The following is a 21,818-nucleotide window of genomic DNA, read 5'->3' as shown; positions in this document are numbered from 1 at the left end:
TTATTTCAGTTGGCGTTGAGTCTCCCCACTTCTAAATCGTCTCTACATAGCAGCAGGGCAAAGAGAGTGAATGCATTATGTAGCTATCTATTGCTGTTTGATTAACGCCAACTAAACACTTAGCTTTAGCGAAATAATTTGTAGTGGTGCAGCTTATGATCTTTGAGTTAAACTGAATATAGTTATTTTAAAACTATCCTGCTGTATACTACAGTCAACAACAGTCCTGTAAGTTCTGAATACATGCACTGATTTGTTTTTAACATCGCCAAATGGAGGCAGGAAACACAGATTTGAGACAAACCAGCAGAGTTCAGGTGAAATGAGTCTATGTTTATCTAGATGATGTTGATGACATGAAAGTGATGTCCATCGGCAGCCTTGTGATAAGGAGCTATGTCAGAGCCGTATCTGAAATGACCAGTGTGTAAATACTAGCACTACTTTTGGGAAGAGTATCGTTAGTCCTTACATGCCACCGTTTATAACGGACCACTTCAAGGTCATCAGTATAACGTTACGACATGACTTGACTTGAACTACAACGGTAGCATGTTACGCTAGCTGATGGCATTTAGCGAATTGGTTTTTGTCTACGAATGACGTAGCGTTAATTCAATGATTGCCATCGCAGTCAGCTAGCTTAGCTAACATGCTAACTAACATGTTAACTAACGTCACTACTGAAGTGCTTATGGAACACGGAGCCTGGCTGAATGGATTATTGGCGGGACGCTATTTGAGTGTCATCTGCCTCCAAAACAATGTAAGTACGGATCATCTTACGGGATAATCAGCATGAGAAGCTAACCCAACGACATCAAATGTGCAGCAGACACTGAGCTAACGCTAACCTGAACCTTAACGCCGACATGTTTGTTTTATTGTGCCAGGTAAGTGTTTAGAGAAGTCGGCAGGCTGACTTGTCTCCGCCTGGGAACAACACAACACTGCGCCGCAGTAACTAACTAAACGAATCATAATGCAATAAAAACATCATCATCATCAACAACTATATGCGAAGTATTATGGAGCTTACCGAGCTCAGCTGTGCCGTCCGCCAGAGGTTTTAATATAAAGTTTGATGAGCTCGGTGTAGTTGGCGGGTCTCTGCCCCCGCGTTCTCCTGAAGAATGTTTTGAACAGCGCGCGCCACAGACCAAAGAAGAATCATACCGTGACCGGACCGGAAGCGGAAACGACCACCAACGTCAAGTCAGTCAGAATAAAAACGTAAGACTTCCTGTCATGGGGCTTCAAAATAGAGGGGTCAATTAACGAAACGTTCCAACCTTTGGTTCCAACGTTTACTTTATAGAAGTGGTGAATATGAAGCAAAAGCAAGCATTTATCTCGCTCAAATATTCCAAAACTTTCCTATCACTCCTAACCCAGCAGCCGCGACATTGACAATGATGGCTAAAGAACAAACAATATATTTGAATATTGTTCAGTTTCCTTTACATTTGTGAACATGAAATTAGATAATGAAACGCTAAAAACAAATGAAACACTTAAACGAAAAAACACTTAAAGCCGTTAATGGAACGGGCGCCCCCTTCCAGGAGTAACCAATTCTACACGTTTATTTTGAACAATCGGCTTACTCCACTTCCTGCCTTCTAGTAGCTAACACTGGCTAGCTTAACGCAGCTAACAACAACTTCCGGGGTCAAGTTGTCCTCCATGCGAAAAGTGACAGCACAGAGTCAGTAGCTCTATGCAGCCAGTTCGTTATGATTATGATTATTAATCATTAGCGCCTATTAGCTCGTTAAATATATAGACGTGATTTCAGACAGTTCTCCGTTTAGAAGATAACTTTAATTGCCTCAAGATGGTGTTTTATTTCACAAGTGCCGGTGAGTAAAGCCAAAGAGGTAACGTTAGCCAACGAGAAAACTAGCTACATGCTATCTTTAAGATGAATGTTCGTGCATGCGTGCGTGTGTCAGTCACTGCAAACTGATAATGTCATCTTCATTTTCCAACTGGTTCCTTCTCTCTCTCTCTCAGTGGTGGATCCGCCCCACACTATCTATATGGGAAAGGACAAATATGAAAGTACGTCGATCTCTTTATTAGCTGGATGCTGTAAGATTTTCCACACAGTGTTTCCATGTTTATCTCTGATCATTGTAAAGTAAACAACACTGAAGTAAACAATCAATTAAGTTCATATTTGACATGTTGCCAAATCACGTCTAATTTGCTGAGGTTGTTTTGACCTACAGATGAGGACCTAATAAAGTATGGCTGGCCTGAAGACATCTGGTGAGAGATGCTGCCTGGTCTTTTTCTTACCTTTACTAGGAAGCCGCTGTAACATGTTTGATCAGCTTTGCTGTGTACATTGGTTTAAACACAATAAAGTCACGTTTTTCCACATACAAAGTTATTCAGATATGGGACACATGAAACAGGAGGATACATTTTTGTATGGATAGTTGGAGTTTTGAAACTGCTTAAATACTGGGCTAATGTTGGTTGTAAACACAAGGCGTGCATAAACACAATTGACTAAAACAGTATCACTGAAGTCTGTTATGTCTTGTTGTTATTTCAACTGAACAGCATCAAACTCATTATTTCCATCTCCAGGTTTCATGTGGATAAACTGTCTTCGGCCCATGTTTACCTGAGAATGCCAAAGGTGAGGAGCCCACACAGCCAATGAGAAGCTGAAATACTGATGATGATGATGATGATGAAGATATGTGTTCATGGTAATGGGGTATAGCAGGAATGAGTCTGGAAGACCTAGACGTTAGCACTTCCGTCTCTTAGGTGTAAAAGGCAGTTGGATTTTTGTATGGGGATTTCGGTTAAATGCATGAAATAAGGTCTGTGGTTAACAAAAGTTTATGAAACAGCAAAGTGTGTTTTCAGCAAAATAATCTTCACAAATGAGGACAGCGTGAATGCGTTTTTTTTAGCACAAAATGTCAGAAAACGCTTCAAAAGTCATAAAAGTGGTCCTCATTTGTGAAGATTATCTTGCTGAACACAAACTTCATCAACTTCAACTTTCATACATTTAACCGAAATGCCCATACACAAATCCCATTGACTTTTACATGTAAGCACCAGGAAGTGCAGGTACTTTTGGGGAAGCCTACAAAAATACATCATCCCTGCGGTACTCTATATTTAATTAGGTATTAGGGTTGGGCAATTTGATGAATGCATGATCTGAATCCATCGCCATGGCAACGTCTCTTTTTTTATGTCTATTCTAGGGTCTGACCATAGATGACATTCCCAAGGAGGTGCTGATCGACTGTGCACAGCTGGTCAAAAACAACAGCATCCAAGGTAAGGCTCTCATTATACTCGAGCAAGGCTCTGTGAGGTGGAGCTCCGTGAGGTGGAGCTCCGCGAGGACCTCGCGCTGGGGCAGATCCTTTTATACTCAGAGGTGATCAGCCAAGTGATCAGCATGTATTGTGCAATGGTAATAGTGAGAACAGTCCGTGAAAAGTCTCAATGAAACGCTATTATGTGCAGTACTGAGTGCGCTTTCACTCTCAAACGACCGTACATCAGCACATGAATGAATCACCAAACTTGTTTTTACTGAATAGCCGTTTCAGTTCTCAGCACTGATAGCCTACTCTGTGCTGCTTTTAATCTCTCTCAATCATGCTCTCAACACAACACATTTACTTGGTGAAATGACTAAAAACAAACAGTTGCAAATCAAAGTGTAGCCTACCACATGGGTCAAGAAATGTGGTGGAAACACAGCTCAGTGTTCAGGGCTCAGTGGCTTGAAAGTGGCCATGTTTGGAGAGAAGCCGTGCGGAGGTCGCGCTGTGAGAAAAATCTTCAGGTACGCGGTGGGCGCCCTACGGAGGTAGCGCCCAACACATTGATGTCATTTGACGCTTGCGGCCCTCGCTCCTCCCCCGCGCCCTTCACGGCATGGTGAGTATAAAGCAGGCTTAAGGCTCTCCTGACACTGTCATGTATAGACAATGGGAGCAGAGACGGCCACTGCATTCATCTGCATATCAGTTAGAGTCTGTTTAATACTTAAGGAGTGTCCTAAGTAAGGGCGGGCATGCCATCGCAGAGTAACTCACCATAAGATACTCTCACGATACTCTGCCCTCGATAATGATGGTATCACGACGATACAGCAATTCTGTGATAATCGATACATTGCAAGAAATGTAATCTAAGGAGTCATAATATCTGTGTAACCGAAGAGGAAAAAAGACCCCTAAAAAGGCAAAAAGCAGGAATTATGTATTTATTCACAGAATTGACATGAAACCATGTACAACAAATACTGTATATTGCCTCTAACACACACTGACTGTGTTAAAATGTTAAAAGTTAAAATGTTTAAAGACGAGCTGAACCCCCCAAACATTTTTTTAATATATTTTAGTTCACATACTTGGGTATTCAGTGCACCTATTTAATAATGTATGCCCCCCAAAAAAATCACAAAAATCTAATTTATTTAGTTTTTCACACTTTGTCACATCAAAAGTTCATTTTTCAAGATTTCATTCATAACAGTAATGTACAGTTTGCTGATGTCACATTGCACTATCAAATTTCAACCACTCATCACAACATGGCAGCTGTCAATCAATCTTCATTTGATGGCTGCCTAGTGCCTGTAACCTGGCAGAATTTCTAGCCCATAAACAAACTAATAACTTGGCCAATTGTATGTAACATACAAAATAAAGCAAACGGTAATGTCTAAGAATGCAAAGACATGTAACTGGCTCGTTAAACTTGCATTTCAGGATAACATTAACGTACGCGGGTCTTACCCCGGCCCCTCGGAGATTCCAGGCCGGCGGGCAGCACTCATGCCTCTCTGCTCTGATCCACACGGAAGCAGCTGGCTGCCTGGTTCTCTGTGGATCCTACTCAACGTAGCACCACAACATGCCGAATCCCACTCGATTTGGGGGCGCAAGACGCCAGGATTGGCCAACGCGGCAACGCCAAATCCAGTCCCCAGAATTGTCAAATCAAATCATCGAGACGCTATGGCCCGCCTCTCAACTCTCTGTCATCTCAGACAAGATTTGTTTTAAGATGTTTTTCAGTCTGATACGTCTCCGAGCCTCACCCACATGGGTTCAGGTCGTCTTTAACACATTCAGTGCCACAGCGCTTCAGTAAAATTGTCTGGAGCCTGTGCCAGATTCACTTCCATTCAGTTGAAAACAGCTATAGAATTTTTTCTATTATGGCTATATTAACGGGGCTGGACTTTAATGAAACATTGAACACTCCTGCTTCTTCCAAAGAAGAAATTTTGTTTCTAGACAGTTCCATTATGAAATTACAGCCTCTCAAAAAAGTGCACTTTCAAGGGTTTTCTGTCGTTTTTTTTTTCTTTCCAAGATATAGCCCCTTTTATGAATACCTTTTGCACTCTAATTTCGAGCACATTCACTGACTCTGGCTGGTGTTTTCTGATGTGGTGGCGTGTGGTGTGGTTTCTGTGCAGCCACACACCCCTCTCCCCCCCCCCCCCCCCCCCCTCTCCACCTCTGAGCTGCGGGCTCCTCCCACACGCACAGAGTTTGCTTTCTCGACTCTGTTTTTGCCCCGGACAGATCCCAGCTTTGCTGCGCGCATCATTTCCTTGATGGGCATCAAGGAAATGATGCGCGCTGGCAAACGCGACTGAACGAAAAGGCTTGGCCCGTTCGGCTTCGGATGCTGGCTTTCTAGGAAATCGTGTGGAGATAGATAGAAGCATAAGAGCTCAGTTGTGAGCGCGGATGCAGCCGAGCCCACTCTCGCTGTAGACGGAGCAATATATACGGCTCTGGCAGAAAGCATGCATCGGTTTCCACGGCTTTCTCCGCTGTCTCCTGTACAAAGTAAAGGATCTGAGGTGGGTGGAGCAGCTCCTGTGACGATGTTTAAGGTGGCGCCGTGTGATCCCTTGAAGGGATTCATGCTCACTGGCTGGGTACGACCTTAAACAGCAGAATTATGGAATAATATGAATTATGATTTTAGGACGTCCACAGACGTCCTTGGCACTGAACGTTACTTTTTTTTAGGACGTGCACAGACGTCCTTGGCACTGAATGTGTTAAAGGAAGGGGATACAAAATAATGCTCACTAAAATCTCTCAGGGTGAATGTCACGATATAGTATCATGATATGGTGCCAGGGTACCGATAATGTATTGCAAGAGGAGGTATCACGATGTATTGATATTTCAATATTTTGTGTCAGCCCGAGTCATAAGCCCGTCCTGTGGTTTGAGCTTCTGTCTCTAGGCTAACTGTGGTTTGAGCTTCTGTCTCTAGGCTAACTGTGGTTTGAGCTTCTGTCTCTAGGCTAACTGTGGTTTGAGCTTCTGTCTCTAGGCTAACTGTGGCTTGAGCTTCTGTCTCTAGGCTAACTGTGGTTTGAGCTTCTGTCTCTAGGCTAACTGTGGTTTGAGCTTCTGTCTCTAGGCTAACTGTGGTTTGAGCTTCTGTCTCTAGGCTAACTGTGGTTTGAGCTTCTGTCTCTAGGCTAACTGTGGTTTGAGCTTCTGTCTCTAGGCTAACTGTGGCTTGAGCTTCTGTCTCTAGGCTAACTGTGGTTTGAGCTTCTGTCTCTAGGCTAACTGTGGCTTGAGCTTCTGTCTCTAGGCTAACTGTGGTTTGAGCTTCTGTCTCTAGGCTAACTGTGGTTTGAGCTTCTGTCTCTAGGCTAACTGTGGTTTGAGCTTCTGTCTCTAGGCTAACTGTGGTTTGAGCTTCTGTCTCTAGGCTAACTGTGGTTTGAGCTTCTGTCTCTAGGCTAACTGTGGTTTGAGCTTCTGTCTCTAGGCTAACTGTGGCTTGAGCTTCTGTCTCTAGGCTAACTGTGGCTTGAGCTTCTGTCTCTAGGCTAACTGTGGTTTGAGCTTCTGTCTCTAGGCTAACTGTGGTTTGAGCTTCTGTCTCTTGTCTCTAGGCTTACTGTGGCTTGAGCTTCTGTCTCTAGGCTAACTGTGGTTTGAGCTTCTGTCTCTAGGCTAACTGTGGTTTGAGCTTCTGTCTCTAGGCTAACTGTGGTTTGAACTTCTGTCTCTAGGCTAACTGTGGTTTGAGCTTCTGTCTCTCTAGGCTAACTGTGGTTTGAGCTTCTGTCTCTAGGCTAACTGTGTTGTTTGCTGCCAGGCTGTAAGATGAACAACATCAATGTGGTTTACACACCGTGGGCCAACCTGAAGAAGACTGGAGAGATGGACGTGGGCCAGATCGGCTTCCATCGACAGAAAGAGGTCAGTAGACCAGCAGAGAGCTCACTTTCCTCTGATAAAGTTACCATCCTAAACATTCCTGTTGCAGTGTTTGCTAATACAATAACTGACAGGAAATAAGCTAGGTTTCAAACTGTTCCCTAGCAACACATTTCCATGAAAACATCAATATTTATTGACAGCTAAGGTTGCCAACTTCTTGAAATAGAAAATAAGGAACGGGGGCTGTCTGGGTGGGGGGGGGGGGTTAACTGCAATGGCTTCAGCTTCAACCATTTAACAATTAACACAAGCACACACACGCTATGGATAAAGTTCAACATTTTAAGAAAAACAAACAATAGTACAAATTACATTTTGATATAATTGATCTTCACATTGGCATGTAGCCAACTCATTATTATTATTATGTAGCCTACTCATTCACTTATTTTCTTTCAACAGTGCAAACAGCAATTTTACATAGCCATTCTTTTGAATAGAACAGACCTGCAAGAGTTTACATCATTAGTGCAAAAACATTTTAGATTTCAGATGAAATCTTCTGAACAAAAGGACAATTATTGAAAAGTATGGATTTAGACTGAGGAGCTCTGATTACTGTGATAAGTCTTACACACAATAGTCGACTGTTGTAACTTGTAAGCAGGGTTTGTAGCTTTTTAAGAGTAAAATTCAAGCACTTTCAAGGTACCTAAACCAGGCTCTCAAAGCCTTTATTATCACATCTAAATATATTGACAATGTGAAAAAACATGGCATTGTGATGCCTGGTGAGTGAGGAACTTTGAGTGCTCCCTGTGTCCTGCGCACTGTCCACAGCCTCTCGCTCAAGCTGCTGTAACATGACACCGGCTACATAGGGGGAGAGGCAGCGGTGCCAGTGGACTGAATGAATACTCACTCATACAAATAGCTTTGTACTGCAGTGTCTCTCAAATACGGGACAAAGCGCGTCCCGTATCAGTTCAATACGGAACACGTCTTTTGGTTTACAAATACGGGACCATTCCGTATTTTAAGGGATGGTTGGCAACCCTATTGACAGCACAGAGCAGTAAAGTTGACTTGTTGCCCTGCTGCGGTGCACAGGTGAAGTTGGTGGCGGTGGAGAAGAAGATCAACGAGATCGCGAACCGGCTGGAGAAGACAAAAGACGAGCGCTACCCCGACCTGGCAGCAGAGAAAGAGTCCCGAGACCGAGAAGAGCGCAACGAGAAGAAAGCCCAGCTGCAGGAGCAGAAGAAGAAAGAGAAGGACGAGCAGAAGAGGAAAAAAGACCAGGACGAACTTAAGTAGGTTCACAACTGTTGTTCCTTTCATCAGAAATTCACCTCCTTAGTTGGGTTTTCACCTATAGAGTACGACTGGTGCTGACCACACCTGGCACCACTTTCCAAATAGGGCTGTAACTATGTTATGTTTCCGGTGCCGTCTGTCTGTGAGCAGGATTACAGAAAAACGGGTCGATTTTCATTTGCAACTTGGTGGATGTAGCAGGGGCCAAGGAAGAACCCATTACATTTTGGCACAGGTCCGATCAAGGGGCGGAGGGAAGGGCCGTAGAGCAGGGATACTCAACTTTCTTTGCCCGGGGGCCACTTTTGCAAAATGACAGGAGGCCAGGGGCCAGTTAATAAAGAAACGTTAATCATATTAATTTTTCTGTAGTGGATTGTAGGTTTTTGGGGTGCCAGCTGGAATTTAGCCTGGCAATTTTAAAACTTTCAGATTTTGACACTCTGCCATGAACCCACATGGCATAAATCTGAACCCCCAAGCAGAATGTAAACAAACAATAATCAGAGTGAGAATGCAAACACAATATCCTGTATATTGGAGGTACAATGAAAACAATAAACAACAACAGTTAGAAATGCAGTTTCTTCACTTCAGTTCAGTTCTCAAATCTGTTCAGAGTAAATCCTCTTCCCAAATAAATTAATAAAGGATCTTTCTCAAAAAGAAAATTAGCCAAACAGGTCGACTTTGTGCACACAGGATACTTAGTTAGGTTAAGTTAGTTAAGTACATATACTGTAAGTGCCAGGGAGAGAATGTAATGCAGATACTTGGTCATAGCTTTCACTCTCTCCTGTTATCTCCCCATCTACATGATTATTTTATATACTCGCGCTGTTCGCGTCAGCTGCGTCGAGTCACATTTTCGAGGAGCTGCCGGCAGGCATCCCTCGGCACGTTCGGTGAGGGCTTTGACGCAGCAGTATGTTTAGGCCTTAAAGTCGAGCTGAACCCAAAAATGACTTTTCTTTTCTTTTAGTTCAAATACCTGGGTATGCAGTGCACCTATTTAATAATGTATGCAAACAAATTCACAACAATCTACTTTCTTTAGTTTTTCACACTTTTTCACATCAAAAGTTCATTTTTCAAGATTTCATTGATAACAGTAATGTACAGTTTGCTGACGTCACCTAGTACTATCAAATTTCTACCCAATTTCAACCAATCATATCACGACATGCAGCTGTCAATCAAATCTTCATTTCTGGATAATTTTCTCTTCCAAATGAAGTAGAAAATGGCGCCTAGTGCCTGTCATCTGGCAGAATTCCTATCCCATAAACTAACTACTAACTTGGCCAATTGTTAGAAACATGAACAAAAAACAAAAACTATAATCTCTAAGAATGCAAAGAAATGTAACTGGCTCGTTAAAACGCGCATTCCAGGGATATCGTATTTACAGCAGCGATAATGGCGCGCGCATCCGAGAGCTTGGTTGTCAGGGGTCGCACTTCGGAGATTCCAGGCCGACGTGCTGCACTCTCCGCTCGGCAACACGAAGACAGCTGGCTGCCTGCGGCTCGCTGAGCTTCACTCCTCCCGTCAAAAGGCTCTTCCCGAGGGGAGCGCCACAACACACTGAATCCCACTCGATTTGGAGGCGGAACACGGCAGGATTGGCCAAAGCCCAATCCAGTCCCCAGAATTGTCAAATAAAATCATCGACATGATACTTTGACCCGCCTCTCAACCTGTCATCTTAGACTAACTGTTTTCACTCTGAAACGGACTCATTATGCACGTGACGAACAGGTTCAGTTCGACTTTAAGGCTGAATGGCCCTCACCACTGCGTCAAGGTATTGAAGCCCACACACACATACATTACATTTAGGAGCGTTTCCGACCCGACTCACGACATTGACATATCATAGCTGACTGCACTATTGGCCTTGGCAGAGGTCTCTGAGTGCACTTCTAGTTTGATCAACTAATCTATTAGTTGTTTGATCTATGAAATGTCTGAAAATGGTGAGAAAATGTGGATCAGTGTTTCCCAAAGCCCAAGAGGACGTCCTCAAATCTCTTTTGTTTTGTCCACAACCCAAAGATATTCAGTTTACTGTCACAGACGAGTAAAGAAACTGGAAAATATTCACGTTTGAGAATCTGGATGATCAAAATAGCGTATTAATTTAATAGTTGACAACTAATTGATTAATGGTTGCAGCTCTGTACATCCTACTTACATTTTGTATTTTGAACTCTTGTTGATTCGTTTGGTTTTCCCTCTCTAGGAGCTATACGTCACTGATGACGGACGACAACATGACCACTAATGAGGTGAGCAGGTCCAAGTCTCCCTCTGGAATAAACACTCACCTATTTATAGCCTTTTTTTGTTGTTCTTTTTCCTTTTTTGGGGGGAGGAGGCAATCGGTATCAATTACACATTGCCATACAATGTATTTAACATACTGTATGTATCATACATGGTATTTTTCAGAAACGCATACATATAGAAAGAACGAAAGACAAACAATGCAGAATAACATGGACTGTTAGGGAGTGATCTTTTCCTTACAATACAGACGTCAATCTATCAGAGTAAGATCAGGCCTATGGGGCATTACATAGTCAACTAGGGATGCAGGATATATCAGAAGTCATATCTGTATCGGCCGATGTTAGTCATTTTTTAACACATCGGCCTGATGTTGCAATGTTCATATCGGTTATCGGTATCAGCCAAAATCTTCACATTGAGAGGAAACAATGTGGTAAATCTATGGTTTTTCCAAATGTTTAATAAAGATAAAGAACTGCATTACTTTTTCAAATTCACAGTTTTTACATGTTTTTCAGTATGTACAAAATGTGATTATCATACAAATGTGTCTTTATACAGATCATATCGACATCGGTAAATATCCGTTATCGGCCATAACAGCAATGTTCATATCGGTTATTGGTATCGGCCAAAACTTTCATATCGGTGCATCCCTATAGTCAAGCCATTTTTCCCATCCAGAGGCAAAATCTCTTCAAAGTCTTGACGAGTTGTTTGGACAATAGGTGTCTTGCTTGCTGTTCTTTTGTAGACTGTTTAGGTTATGGAATTCCAGCAATATCATGGAATTGGATAAATTCTCAGGGAATATCGGGGAATTTGACAAATGGGTCACTTAACAGGAATATAGCAGAATGTATTTTCCAACTCATTTCACACATTCTTGTTTCACTCAAACATTAACAAACCATGAAAGAATAGTACTGAATGAATGAATGAATATTTTATTTTCGTGTCAGGACAATTACATGACCCATCCCACATGGGATTATCGGACACATCAACATTCAATATTTAACAAAACATAACATATGTTAACGTATGTTACCCAACCAGAAGCTTCCAGTGCAGCCCAAATTAGAGCAAAAGAGTATATATACAGTACATGCAGACATAATATGCCTATACATATACATACATATACATTCATACATACCTGCACATAGAATAGACGGTTTTAACTTGACAATAACAACCATCACAACCCACCTGGATATCTGGTTTACTTCCTGTATACATAGCTGAGCGCAGGCTGATATTCAGCTCATATTAAATGTTAACGTTAGGCCGTGTCTCCGACAGACACAGTAACAAGGTAGCCTATTTCGGTCTTTATGTCTTGTAGTAGTTAGTAGTAGTTGTTGTTGTTGTTGTTGATAGTTGCCATAACAACCACCCGTCGGAAAGACGTGCACACGCTGGGTAGGAAGCGTTGTTGTCTGATCGGGAGCTAGCCTGAGAGGCTAATAAAAGCTACATGTTACAAGCTGACTATCAGTACGTTATTGCACGCATAGGCCTATCTTTACATTAAAAAAAAATAGAAATAGAAGTAGGCTATGTCAGTGTTTTCCCCTGAACAGCTGAGAAAGTGGACACTGTCAATAGTTAGCACTGTGAAGCTGATACAATTCAGGTTGCGGTAATGCAACATTTAAGGATGCCAACCGCCATAAAACACAGAAGAAGACGCTGAGAAAAAGGAAATGCTGTGGGGTTGCAGCTGGTGAAAACCGTCTATACGAAAATAAAAACAAAAAACAAAAAAATAAACTATAATTTATCAGTTATACGTCAACCTTCTCCTCCTGTCCCACGCTTTAGAAAGAAATTCAGAGAATGCAAAAATATTATCAAAAAGAAATTCGAGTAGAACTCCGTTCTCACTATCTATCATATTTAGCTCAGGAGTATGGACTCTTTTAAACGTTATTTCTCTCAAGTCATGATACAAAGGACAATATAAAATGAAATGAATTTCATTCTCCACCTCATTCAACTCACAGTATTCACATATTCTATCCTCCTCAGCTACCCCTCTGTATCTTCCTGTTTCTAACGTAATGTACTAACATTAGTTGTGAAAACTCATGAAAAAGTTGTGGAATTTTACATCAGTGGGGAACTCTATAGAGTTGATTGAGTCAAGGCCTGGAGTTGAATGGCATTAACGTTGGCTATGTTCACTTGTGTGTCTCTTGCAGGGGGGCTACGATTCTGATGACTTCATGTGAAGACGGTCCTCCACCAATCCAAAGTATTGTTGGGACGCTTCGCCGCTGCTTTGCCTCCTCTTAACAGTGCGTTGACATTGTACAAAGACAAACGGACACTTTTGCTTTTGGACACTCGGAGCAGCGAGCGAGCCAATGAGAGACGACGCCAGCCCCGGGACTGTTCTGTATGCCAATTGGTTCAAACGTCGCTTCCAAACCAAGCCGATTGGGTCAGCCTCCGCATAATGGGACGGCACTGTAGAAGCAACCTAGGACAACTGGTCCCAACAAACCTGCCAGATAGAGAAAAGATGCAGTTTGGGGCGTTGAAACAAGCGCTCCTGTTCCAGCAGCGTTCAGCTTCAGGCTGCAGTAAATCACCTTCTGTTCACCTTCCTCATACTGGATTTGGTTGTTGCTGTTGCATGATGTCATAGGTTCCATTCAATACAATTCAGCGCATGCATTAAATTCAGTTTGTTGTTGATATACATCCATATATACATTATATATGTATATATATATATATATATATGTCTATATATATATACTAGGGCATTCACAGACTAGTCGACTAGTAAAACCACTAGTCAACAGTGTTGACTAGTGGTCAACACTAGTCAAAAAAAAAACGACTACTAAGCTACTCAACACTGCTTAGTAGTCGACTAGTCGTTTTTTTTTTTTTTTATCTTTAAGAAAGAACATGAGAACATGAACAATGAACATGCTTATATGTCTATATATATATACTAGGGCATTCACAGACTAGTCGACTAGTAAAACCACTAGTCGACACTGCTTAGTAGTCGACTAGTCGTTTTTTTTTTTTTTTTTAATCTTTAAGAAAGAACATGAGGTATTTACACAACATACATGGACTATCATATCTCATATCCCCCACAAAGAACATCAAAACACAACAAAACAAAACAAGAAAACTGCATAAGATACACAATAATCCAAGAACAAACAAGACTATTGGACAAACAACCAAACAAAAACAATGCATTCAAAGTAAATACATGGATATTGCCCTGTTGGCAGCTAGGAAATGCATAGCTTTAAATTGGAAAGCATCCAATCCCCCAGCTGTAGTTCACTGGTGGAATGAACTCTCAAGCTACCATACGTTGGATAACATTTACTACAAGAGCAAAGGCAGATTCTTAGACATCCCCAAAATATGGCAACCACATACAGAGTTTGACTTTAAGAACCTTTTACCCCAGTGTCATTAGGCTTATCAGGATAGGAGCTGAATGCATTGTTTTTGTTTGGTTGTTTGTCCAATAGTCTTGTTTGTTCTTGGATTATTGTGTATCTTATGCAGTTTTCTTGTTTTGTTTTGTTGTGTTTTGATGTTCTTTGTGTGGGATATGGGATATGGGATATGATAGTCCATGTATGTCGTGGAAATACCTCATGTTCTTTCTTAAAAAAAAAAAAAAAAAAAAACTAGTCGACTACCTTTAGGGACGACTAGTAAAATTCACTAGTCGTGAATGCCCTAATATATACATATACATACAGTACATTACACACACACACACATACATTGTGGTGGTGTACAGAGCCAAAATGATGAAGATTGTGTCCAACGTCCAAATATACGTATATGAACCGAACTGTATAAAGAGTAAAATTTTAAGATTTGGCTCCCCACAACTTTCAAATTGTTGAGACGTTTTCACCGTTTAAATTTGATATTGTTCAATTTGATATTGTTCATTTGTCAAGTTTGTAATGGTATGTTTTTGCTCTGTAATGTTTAAAATCAGTAATCGTGTGGTGGACAGGTCATGGTTATCTTAGCAAAATTGCAAGGGCTTCTGACCACACAATCTCTCTACTATTACATCTACAGTATGTCATGGGTTCAATAAGGTTATGATAACGCCAATGTAATGAATGAGTTGCTCTGGGACAAAACATATTGTGATGTCTTGATTGATTGTTTGTTTTTACCACGCTGGTCACGAGACGGCTTTTTAGGTTCGGTCACTCAGTCAGGAACAGTAAAGTGAATGGAAAAGGACGCTCACGAGGGATGTGGTCCTGGGCCAAATTTGCCCTTGTTCTCTCTCTCACCCCCCTTCCCCCAAAAATAATAAAAATAAATAAATGTTGCTTTGATTATAGCCCCGTTATGTGGTGGTAAAGGCAAAGACATAGGCAGCATGTAGACTTTGTGTTGGACACTCAGATGTTTGGTCACTGGGTATTATCGCTGCTGCAGATCAATTATGCTCCTGTACCTCATCAGACAGACAGCATGGTCACACATCGTCGCTGTCGGCAGAAACCTTGTATTATCTCCAAAAAAGCTATTCTTTACAAGGAATAAAATACTTTCCCATTTGAACATGGTGTAATAATTATAACAACATTAATAACCAGTAAAATAACATATTTTTGTTGGTCCAAAGTACCTGAAAATTTCAGGTTATTTGTTTGGTACCCATTAAATCCATTTAGGGAGGATGGGGGGATGGCTGAATTAGGACATACAAGGTTTCCGCCTGACAGCGACGATCTGGGACGATCTGGTAGAGCTCACGTGTCACCGTTTGGAGGAGAGTCCGACTCCGTTTCTCCACCGGTCAGGCGGAGACCTCCGGCTCAGATCGCCCCCTGCAGGCCAGCCTGTAGAGAGCAGCGAGGAGGAAGACCACAGAAATAACGGCAAAGTAGCTGCTATAAATAAGGAACTGTGAGAAGACATGGAGGCCCAGGGCGCCGGAGTCCACCACCACCACAGTGAGCAGAGAATGGAGAAGTAAAGCCATGAAGGTGTTCACTCCAAACACCAAGGTGTGGCGTTGCGTGCTCAGCAGGTAGCCCGCTGCCAGCGCCGCCAATGCCCCTAGCAGTGTGGAGAGGGTCTCCACGTAGCCGTTGTAGATGTCAAAGTCCTGGGAGGGCCGCACCTTCTCCCACAGGGCCTGAGCGTAGTTGACCACTTGGAAGTGGCCGCAGGTGAACAGTGCCCACCACAGCGACCAGGCCAGCAGGGGGCGGCAGGAGTAGCACTGGAGGAAGTCCGCCCACAGCATCTGCAACACCGCCACTAACCCACCTCTACCTCCTCCCCTCTCATCAGCCCGGGACACTGTGATGACATCATCACAGACAGAGGCCGCTCACTCTCTGGTACTGGCCGGGCTCCACCACACTGTAGATGTAGGCGTAGTAGGCCACCTCGGAGGCTGTGGCCAACCCATAAAAAACCTCTAGGAGCTGCATGGCCAGCAGATCCTGGGCCTTCACCAGCATGGCATAGGTCACTATGAAGCTGGCAGCCTGCAGAATCAGCACAGGCTTGTAACAGAGGTAGTCTGTGGCCAGAAAGACGGGGAAAAGCAACGCCAGGTAGGAGTCCGTCCATATTGGGTAGATCTTATTGACGACCTGTGTGTGCGTCAGGTTTTTGGCTGGGCCCAGGAGGAAGGCGGTGAGGAAAGGCTCAGACGTCCTGATGCTGGAGAAGAAGCCGTACGCACAGAGGAGAACGGTGGTGTTGAAGGCAGACATGTTGCAGGATCCACACCGCATGACCTCCACATACCGTAGCTACCGCTGCCAAGGCCTCCACTGACAAGCTCACAGTGATGTGCCAACCGCCATTTGATGCAAATCACTTGGCGTGCAGAGAGCCACTGTGATGACATCGGCGATGTCTCTCGAGCAAATGTGATGTCATCGTCGATGATGATGTCATCAGTAATGTCGCTCGAGCCAATTGTGATGTCATCGGCGGCGATGTGAGATGTCACAAATTATGGCTCTGTGCGTAAGTAGAGGACAGTTACTCGTACATTGGTGATTTTATGACATCATCAGTGTCTGTCTCACTTAAAAACAGAGCCATTGTGATATATCACCGGTGATGATTTAATCACTGATGTCACTCGAGCCATTGTGATGTCATCGGGGATGATGTCATCAGCCCCTGCAATCTGCGGCTTGTTTTGTACATTGATTTATGGAGTTGGTCTAGAACTTGAGTGTTGTTTTCATGCTGCTTTCATGCTTTTCATGCTTTGGGTCTTGAAAATACAGTTTCTTCAACAGTGTTAGTTTGCAGTGTGCTGAGGTATTGGTGCCCTGAAACAGCATGGCAGAGTTAAAAGTGTGTGTATATACAATCGATAAAGAAATAAAGTATTTGGAGGATGCGGGCATCGATCCCGCTACCTCTCGCATGCTAAGCGAGCGCTCTACCATTTGAGCTAATCCCCCAAGATGCACTGCTGCAACAAGTGTGAGCTATTTATAGATCACACATGACCTAGAAAGCATTCAAAATGTCAGTCTCTTTTTAATCGAAAACGTTTCAATAAACAGAAAATAGCATTTCGTAGAGAAAAGATGTGGGCTAGCTCAAAGCAGCATGTATTGTCTGTGTAAATGTTCTTCTGTCTGTTCAATCTTATCAATGTTTTCTACACATGTAATGATTGCCTTACTAGGGTTTGTAAATGCAATGTCTGTAAAAAGAGTGACAAAAAACCTCAAAGCAGCAAGGAAAGCTGGAACATTGGCATACAATCATAAGATGGCTGTTGTTGTTGTTGCTGTTGTTGTTGTTGTTGTAGGTCCCTACACTACCACTTCAACATCGTTTTGTGCTACGACCGAAAAAGAGAGCAAGTCTTGCATTCTCAACGTGGAAAGCCTGTGGCTACATACTTCCGGACGAGCCACAGCATATCATAATAATAGATGTGTAATAATACGTACGCGTGGAACGTTAGTGCAATAAAACCGCAATGCAAAAAGAAAACATGACCCTCCCTCGAGCCGGATTCGAACCAGCGACCTAAGGATGTCTATTACCATACTACAGTCCTCCGCTCTACCATCTGAGCTATCGAGGGGGTTGGACTGTATGAATTTTAAATGTTTCTTTTAAAGAGTTTATGCATGCAGTTAATGCAATTCTAACATTACAGAGGATATGACATGACGCAAAATCTAAGTATTTAACAGTGTCACGCTACCTAGGGAGATGTGCTACTTTGCGGTTCTGCGCATGCGTGGTAGCACATCTCGCTGGGTAATGTTAACACAGCGGCGGCCTCAGTTTTGAAGCCAGATTAAAGTTTCTGTAATGTCACGTTATCATAGGAAGGGGCTAAATTAGCGTTAGCACTAAATGCAGCTCATGCTAAATACATTTAGACGAAGGGAAAGCATTTCAAAGGGCTCCCTTGACTTGTTTTGGCTCACCTCCGTCGCTGTCACCTCAGCTCAAGATATCTGGGGGAAAGTAGCCTACTCGTTAGTTTCGTTATCAAAAAAGGAAAATGTGCGTAGACCTACCGATTGTCAGGAATCCAGTCTTGAGAAGCTCACCTCTGAGGAACAACGGCATCACTGTCAGCTCAGCATTCACTTGAGGCAGGCGACGGTGTTACTTTCATCATCACACAGACACACACACGTGCTAGCCTACACGAGAGTGCCACCTAGTGGTCAACAGACAGCAGGGTATACGGAATCTTCTCTTCTAAAAGTCTTTTGACAGAAAAGGACATTGCTATCCACTTTATTCATACTATACAATCTCATGGCCTCGTTTTCACCTAAACAAAATAAAACGCCTTGACTTGTCTTCCCTCCCTTTCACCTTGTGTACAGAACAAGATAACTATGCGTTTTTAACTGCTGAATGCAAGGCTCCACTGCCTATTAACACATACTATTAACACATACTGGAAATGTGAAAATAAGTTGTAATTGTTTTTCCATTTCTGCCCAATTTATGCATACTGTAGATAAACAATCAAATGCTATTATGGGGTTGCATGTTCCAAATCAAATGAAAACGTGTGGCATTTATGCTGTAACATATGTGTAGGGATCTTATAGTTTACAGTCAATTTTGTGCTGGATTATTGAAATCGGAACTCACTGCAGGTGACCAATAAGAACCATGGAGGTGTCTTTCAAGCTTGATTGGAGCAAAACAGGAAGGAGTGTGAGTGTGGGTGGCTTACCTCGGTCGATGTGGGTTCGAACCCGACCCGAGATCCTTTGCCGCATGTCATCCCATCTCTCTCTCCCCACCTTTCCTGTCTGCCTAATGCCTAGTGTCCTGTCTAATAAAGGCAAAGATGCCCCAAAAAGCATCTAAAAAAAACAAAAACAGGCAGGAGTAAAGCAGCAGATCAAGTATGTGGCAGTCAAACAGAGAATCGGAGAGAGAGTAACTGAAAACCTGAAACATCCTTTGTTGGCATGTATGACATCACAGCTGCACTTATGACATCATCAATGACCTCATAGTTGTAGTGACATCATTGATGACCTCACAGTTGCAGTGACATCATCGATGACCTCACGGTGGAGTAAAACCGATTACGGTGGTCAAGTCTATGTCATCAACTCGTTAGGTCGCCGGTTCGAATCCGGCCTGTGGGTGTTCCAATGAGTCGGTATGAGAGGGCCCCAGATTTCTGGAGGAACTCTGAATCCCAAAAGAAAGGCCCTCGAGTTACTCCTCCGCTACTGGTGTCCAGGGTGCGAACTACGGGGGAGCTGGGGGGGCTTTGGCTCCCCTTAAAGAAATAGTAGACCCCCTGAAAGCATGACTTGTGAAATTTGGGGGGGTCTCTAAATTATTGACTAATATATATTACCCCATGTATTTTCTATTTCTTTTTCTGTACCTTCATAGTGAATAATGCGTAAAATTAAGCTATTTTAATCGTATGATTCAGAGTGTGCTCAATCACTGTCAAATTCACTGTAAGCCCCTATACCGACATGCATGTTATTCTTATCATCATCACATCGAAGCGTGGCGGCGCAGGTGCAAATCAAACATCACTCACGCGGTCAGGTCAGATTTAAAACAACAGCAAGATGTCAAAAAGAAAACAAGGCAGTTTGACAAACTTTACATTCACGAAGAAATGGAAGCAGCCGTCAGTTGAACAGCAACAAGTCGCTTCTACTTCAAACGCAGATGTGGAAAAAGTGACGACGTGAAGCTGGAATAGCCTACCTCCGAGTCCTCCCGCATATGGAGGACTGTTTGTGAGATGGAATGTGTCAGGAACTTCACAGTGAGTGGGACATGTGCGTTATGGAGTGGATAAAAGTGTTGGGCAGAGATATCATGTTCTTGTGGATGCAGTGTATATAGAGAGCAGTGCGCCCGTTTCGCCTTTCTGTGCTCTCTCACCCTCCCTCCCTCTCTGTGTGCGCAGCGCGCTTTTCTCTCTTGGAGAGAAAAGTGGAACACGAGCTGTATCCGTGTCTTTGAGCGTGCTGATTTAAAATGAGTTATACCCCTAAATTGGCCTTCAAATTGCCTCAAATTTCCTGTAGTGGCTCCCCCGAAAGCCACAGTATAGTTCGCACACTGCTGGTGTCACCAGCTGCCCCGTGCTACTGGTGTCACCAGCTGCCCCGTGCAGCTACTAATGTCACCAGCTGCCCCGTGCAGCTACTGGTGTCACCAGCTGCCCCGTGCAGCTACTGGTGTCACCAGCTGCCCCGTGCAGCCACTGAGCGGTGTCAGTGATGAAGTCACTGACGGTTGTGAACCGGGTGGCCTCAGGTATGCAGGTGCAGATGTAGGTCCATTGCAGGCGGGACTGCAGGTTGGACTCTTGCTATGCTTGTTGGGACGTTAGGACACGACCTGGTATTTCATACGAGATGTATCAGTGCGCCCGCGCCGAATCCAGTAGGGTTGACGAATACGGGCGAACACTGCTTTCAGGTCGGGATGGCCCATACGTCTGTTGTAATCTTGGATCAGGAGCTTGGTAACCAGAACGTCCAGGTCCAAAGCGATAAGGTTCCCTATCGTCTGGTCCGTTCATCGAATGCTGACACAGGAGCTCTCCATCTTCATCCAGCTTGGGGGATAAGACTCGAGTCGTAGTCGATAAGACTCGTAGTCGGCTGGTGGCGGGAACGGGTTCGCCCGCCTTCAGGAGACGCAGTTCATCAGGGAAGCTTTCGCGCTGACTTTTCTCCAAGATGAGAGTCCAGACATCTTGAACTGTAGTACGCTCCGGGTATCCTGCTCGAATGTCCACTTTGTAGGGAAGTTGTAGCTTCGGCTTATTTTGTACTGGATTATTTAAATCTGAACTCGCCGCAGGTGACTGATAAGAACCACGGAGGTGTCTTTCAAGCTTTATTGGAGTAAAACAGGCGGGAGTAAGGCAGCAGATCAAGTACGTGGCAGTCGAACAACAGAGAATCGGAGATAGAGTCATTGAAAACCTGAAACATCGCTTATTTATATCTTGTTACGGTTCAATATCGTTCTCCTGAATAAACTCGTTAATGAACTCGTGTCTAGTATCTAACACTGCATCAATCCGTAACATGAGAACTGAACAAGATTACAGGCTGTTTTGACCATTGAAGTAGCTTGCTTACCTAGGCGGCCCCAGGGGTTGGTAGCTCCTCAATGCTAGTGCATGTGGCTATTGTGGCATCCCAGCCCGGGACAGCTCAGGCGATCGGGTGAGTGAGGAATCCTATGATTCCCCCAGTCAGTCAGGTTCCCATGTGTTCAACCATCAAAAACATCCAGAAACTATAGAAATAAACATCAACTAAGCTAAAGAGGTCCTGTCTACGCTGCCAAATGCAAACGGTGACACTTAGCATGTATGACATCACCGATGACATCACAGCTGCACTTTAATGACATCATCGATGACCTCATAGTTGTAGTGACATCATCGATGACCTCACAGTTGCAGTGACATCGATTACGGTGGTCAACATCAGCTCATTAGGTCGCCGG

The 21,818-nt window shown here is 43.4% G+C and overlaps 2 protein-coding genes and 1 pseudogene across 3 annotated transcripts in view; 1 reads left to right on the top strand and 2 right to left on the bottom strand.

Annotated features, from left to right (window-relative positions):
- Positions 1 to 1,120, bottom strand: part of LOC310782941 (N-acetyltransferase ESCO2-like) — a 59,464-nt gene extending 58,344 nt beyond the window's left edge. The window contains exon 1 of the mRNA XM_083643727.1: positions 1,040 to 1,120. The gene's annotated coding sequence lies outside the window, so the exon portion shown is untranslated. The remainder of the gene's footprint in view (positions 1 to 1,039) is intronic.
- Positions 1,121 to 1,717: 597 nt separating this feature from the next.
- On the top strand, positions 1,718 to 13,532 carry ccdc25 (coiled-coil domain containing 25). Its single transcript, XM_083642554.1, has 9 exons — positions 1,718 to 1,862; positions 2,017 to 2,064; positions 2,235 to 2,274; positions 2,602 to 2,653; positions 3,240 to 3,315; positions 7,144 to 7,247; positions 8,319 to 8,521; positions 10,771 to 10,816; positions 13,028 to 13,532. The coding sequence occupies exons 1-9, from the start codon at positions 1,838 to 1,840 to the stop codon at positions 13,055 to 13,057; spliced, it is 624 nt and encodes a 207-aa protein (XP_083498680.1). The 5' UTR covers positions 1,718 to 1,837; the 3' UTR covers positions 13,058 to 13,532.
- Positions 13,533 to 15,642: 2,110 nt separating this feature from the next.
- Positions 15,643 to 16,573, bottom strand: LOC310782940 (thiamine transporter 1 pseudogene; annotated as a pseudogene). Its single transcript has 2 exons — positions 16,187 to 16,573; positions 15,643 to 16,134 (listed from the first exon to the last, which is right to left on the bottom strand). The product of its transcript is annotated as a thiamine transporter 1 pseudogene (transcript).
- Between the last annotated feature and the right edge of the window lie 5,245 nt (positions 16,574 to 21,818).

This window comes from Poromitra crassiceps (assembly GCF_964638095.1).
Source record: "Poromitra crassiceps genome assembly, chromosome: 9".
Classification (NCBI taxonomy): Eukaryota; Metazoa; Chordata; class Actinopteri; order Beryciformes; family Melamphaidae; genus Poromitra; species Poromitra crassiceps.
Note: the sequence above shows the minus strand (reverse complement) of the source record. Positions and strands in the feature narration are given on the sequence as shown.

What these genes read in the sequence shown, in the direction of transcription:
- ccdc25 (XM_083642554.1), top strand. Translation starts at nt 1,838, where the DNA reads ATGGTGTTTTATTTCACAAGTGCCG. An exon ending in TTTACCTGAGAATGCCAAAG is followed by an intron (nt 2,654 to 3,239) that starts GTGAGGAGCCCA and finishes TGTCTATTCTAG; the next exon opens with GGTCTGACCATAGATGACAT. An exon ending in CAAAAACAACAGCATCCAAG is followed by an intron (nt 3,316 to 7,143) that starts GTAAGGCTCTCA and finishes GTTTGCTGCCAG; the next exon opens with GCTGTAAGATGAACAACATC.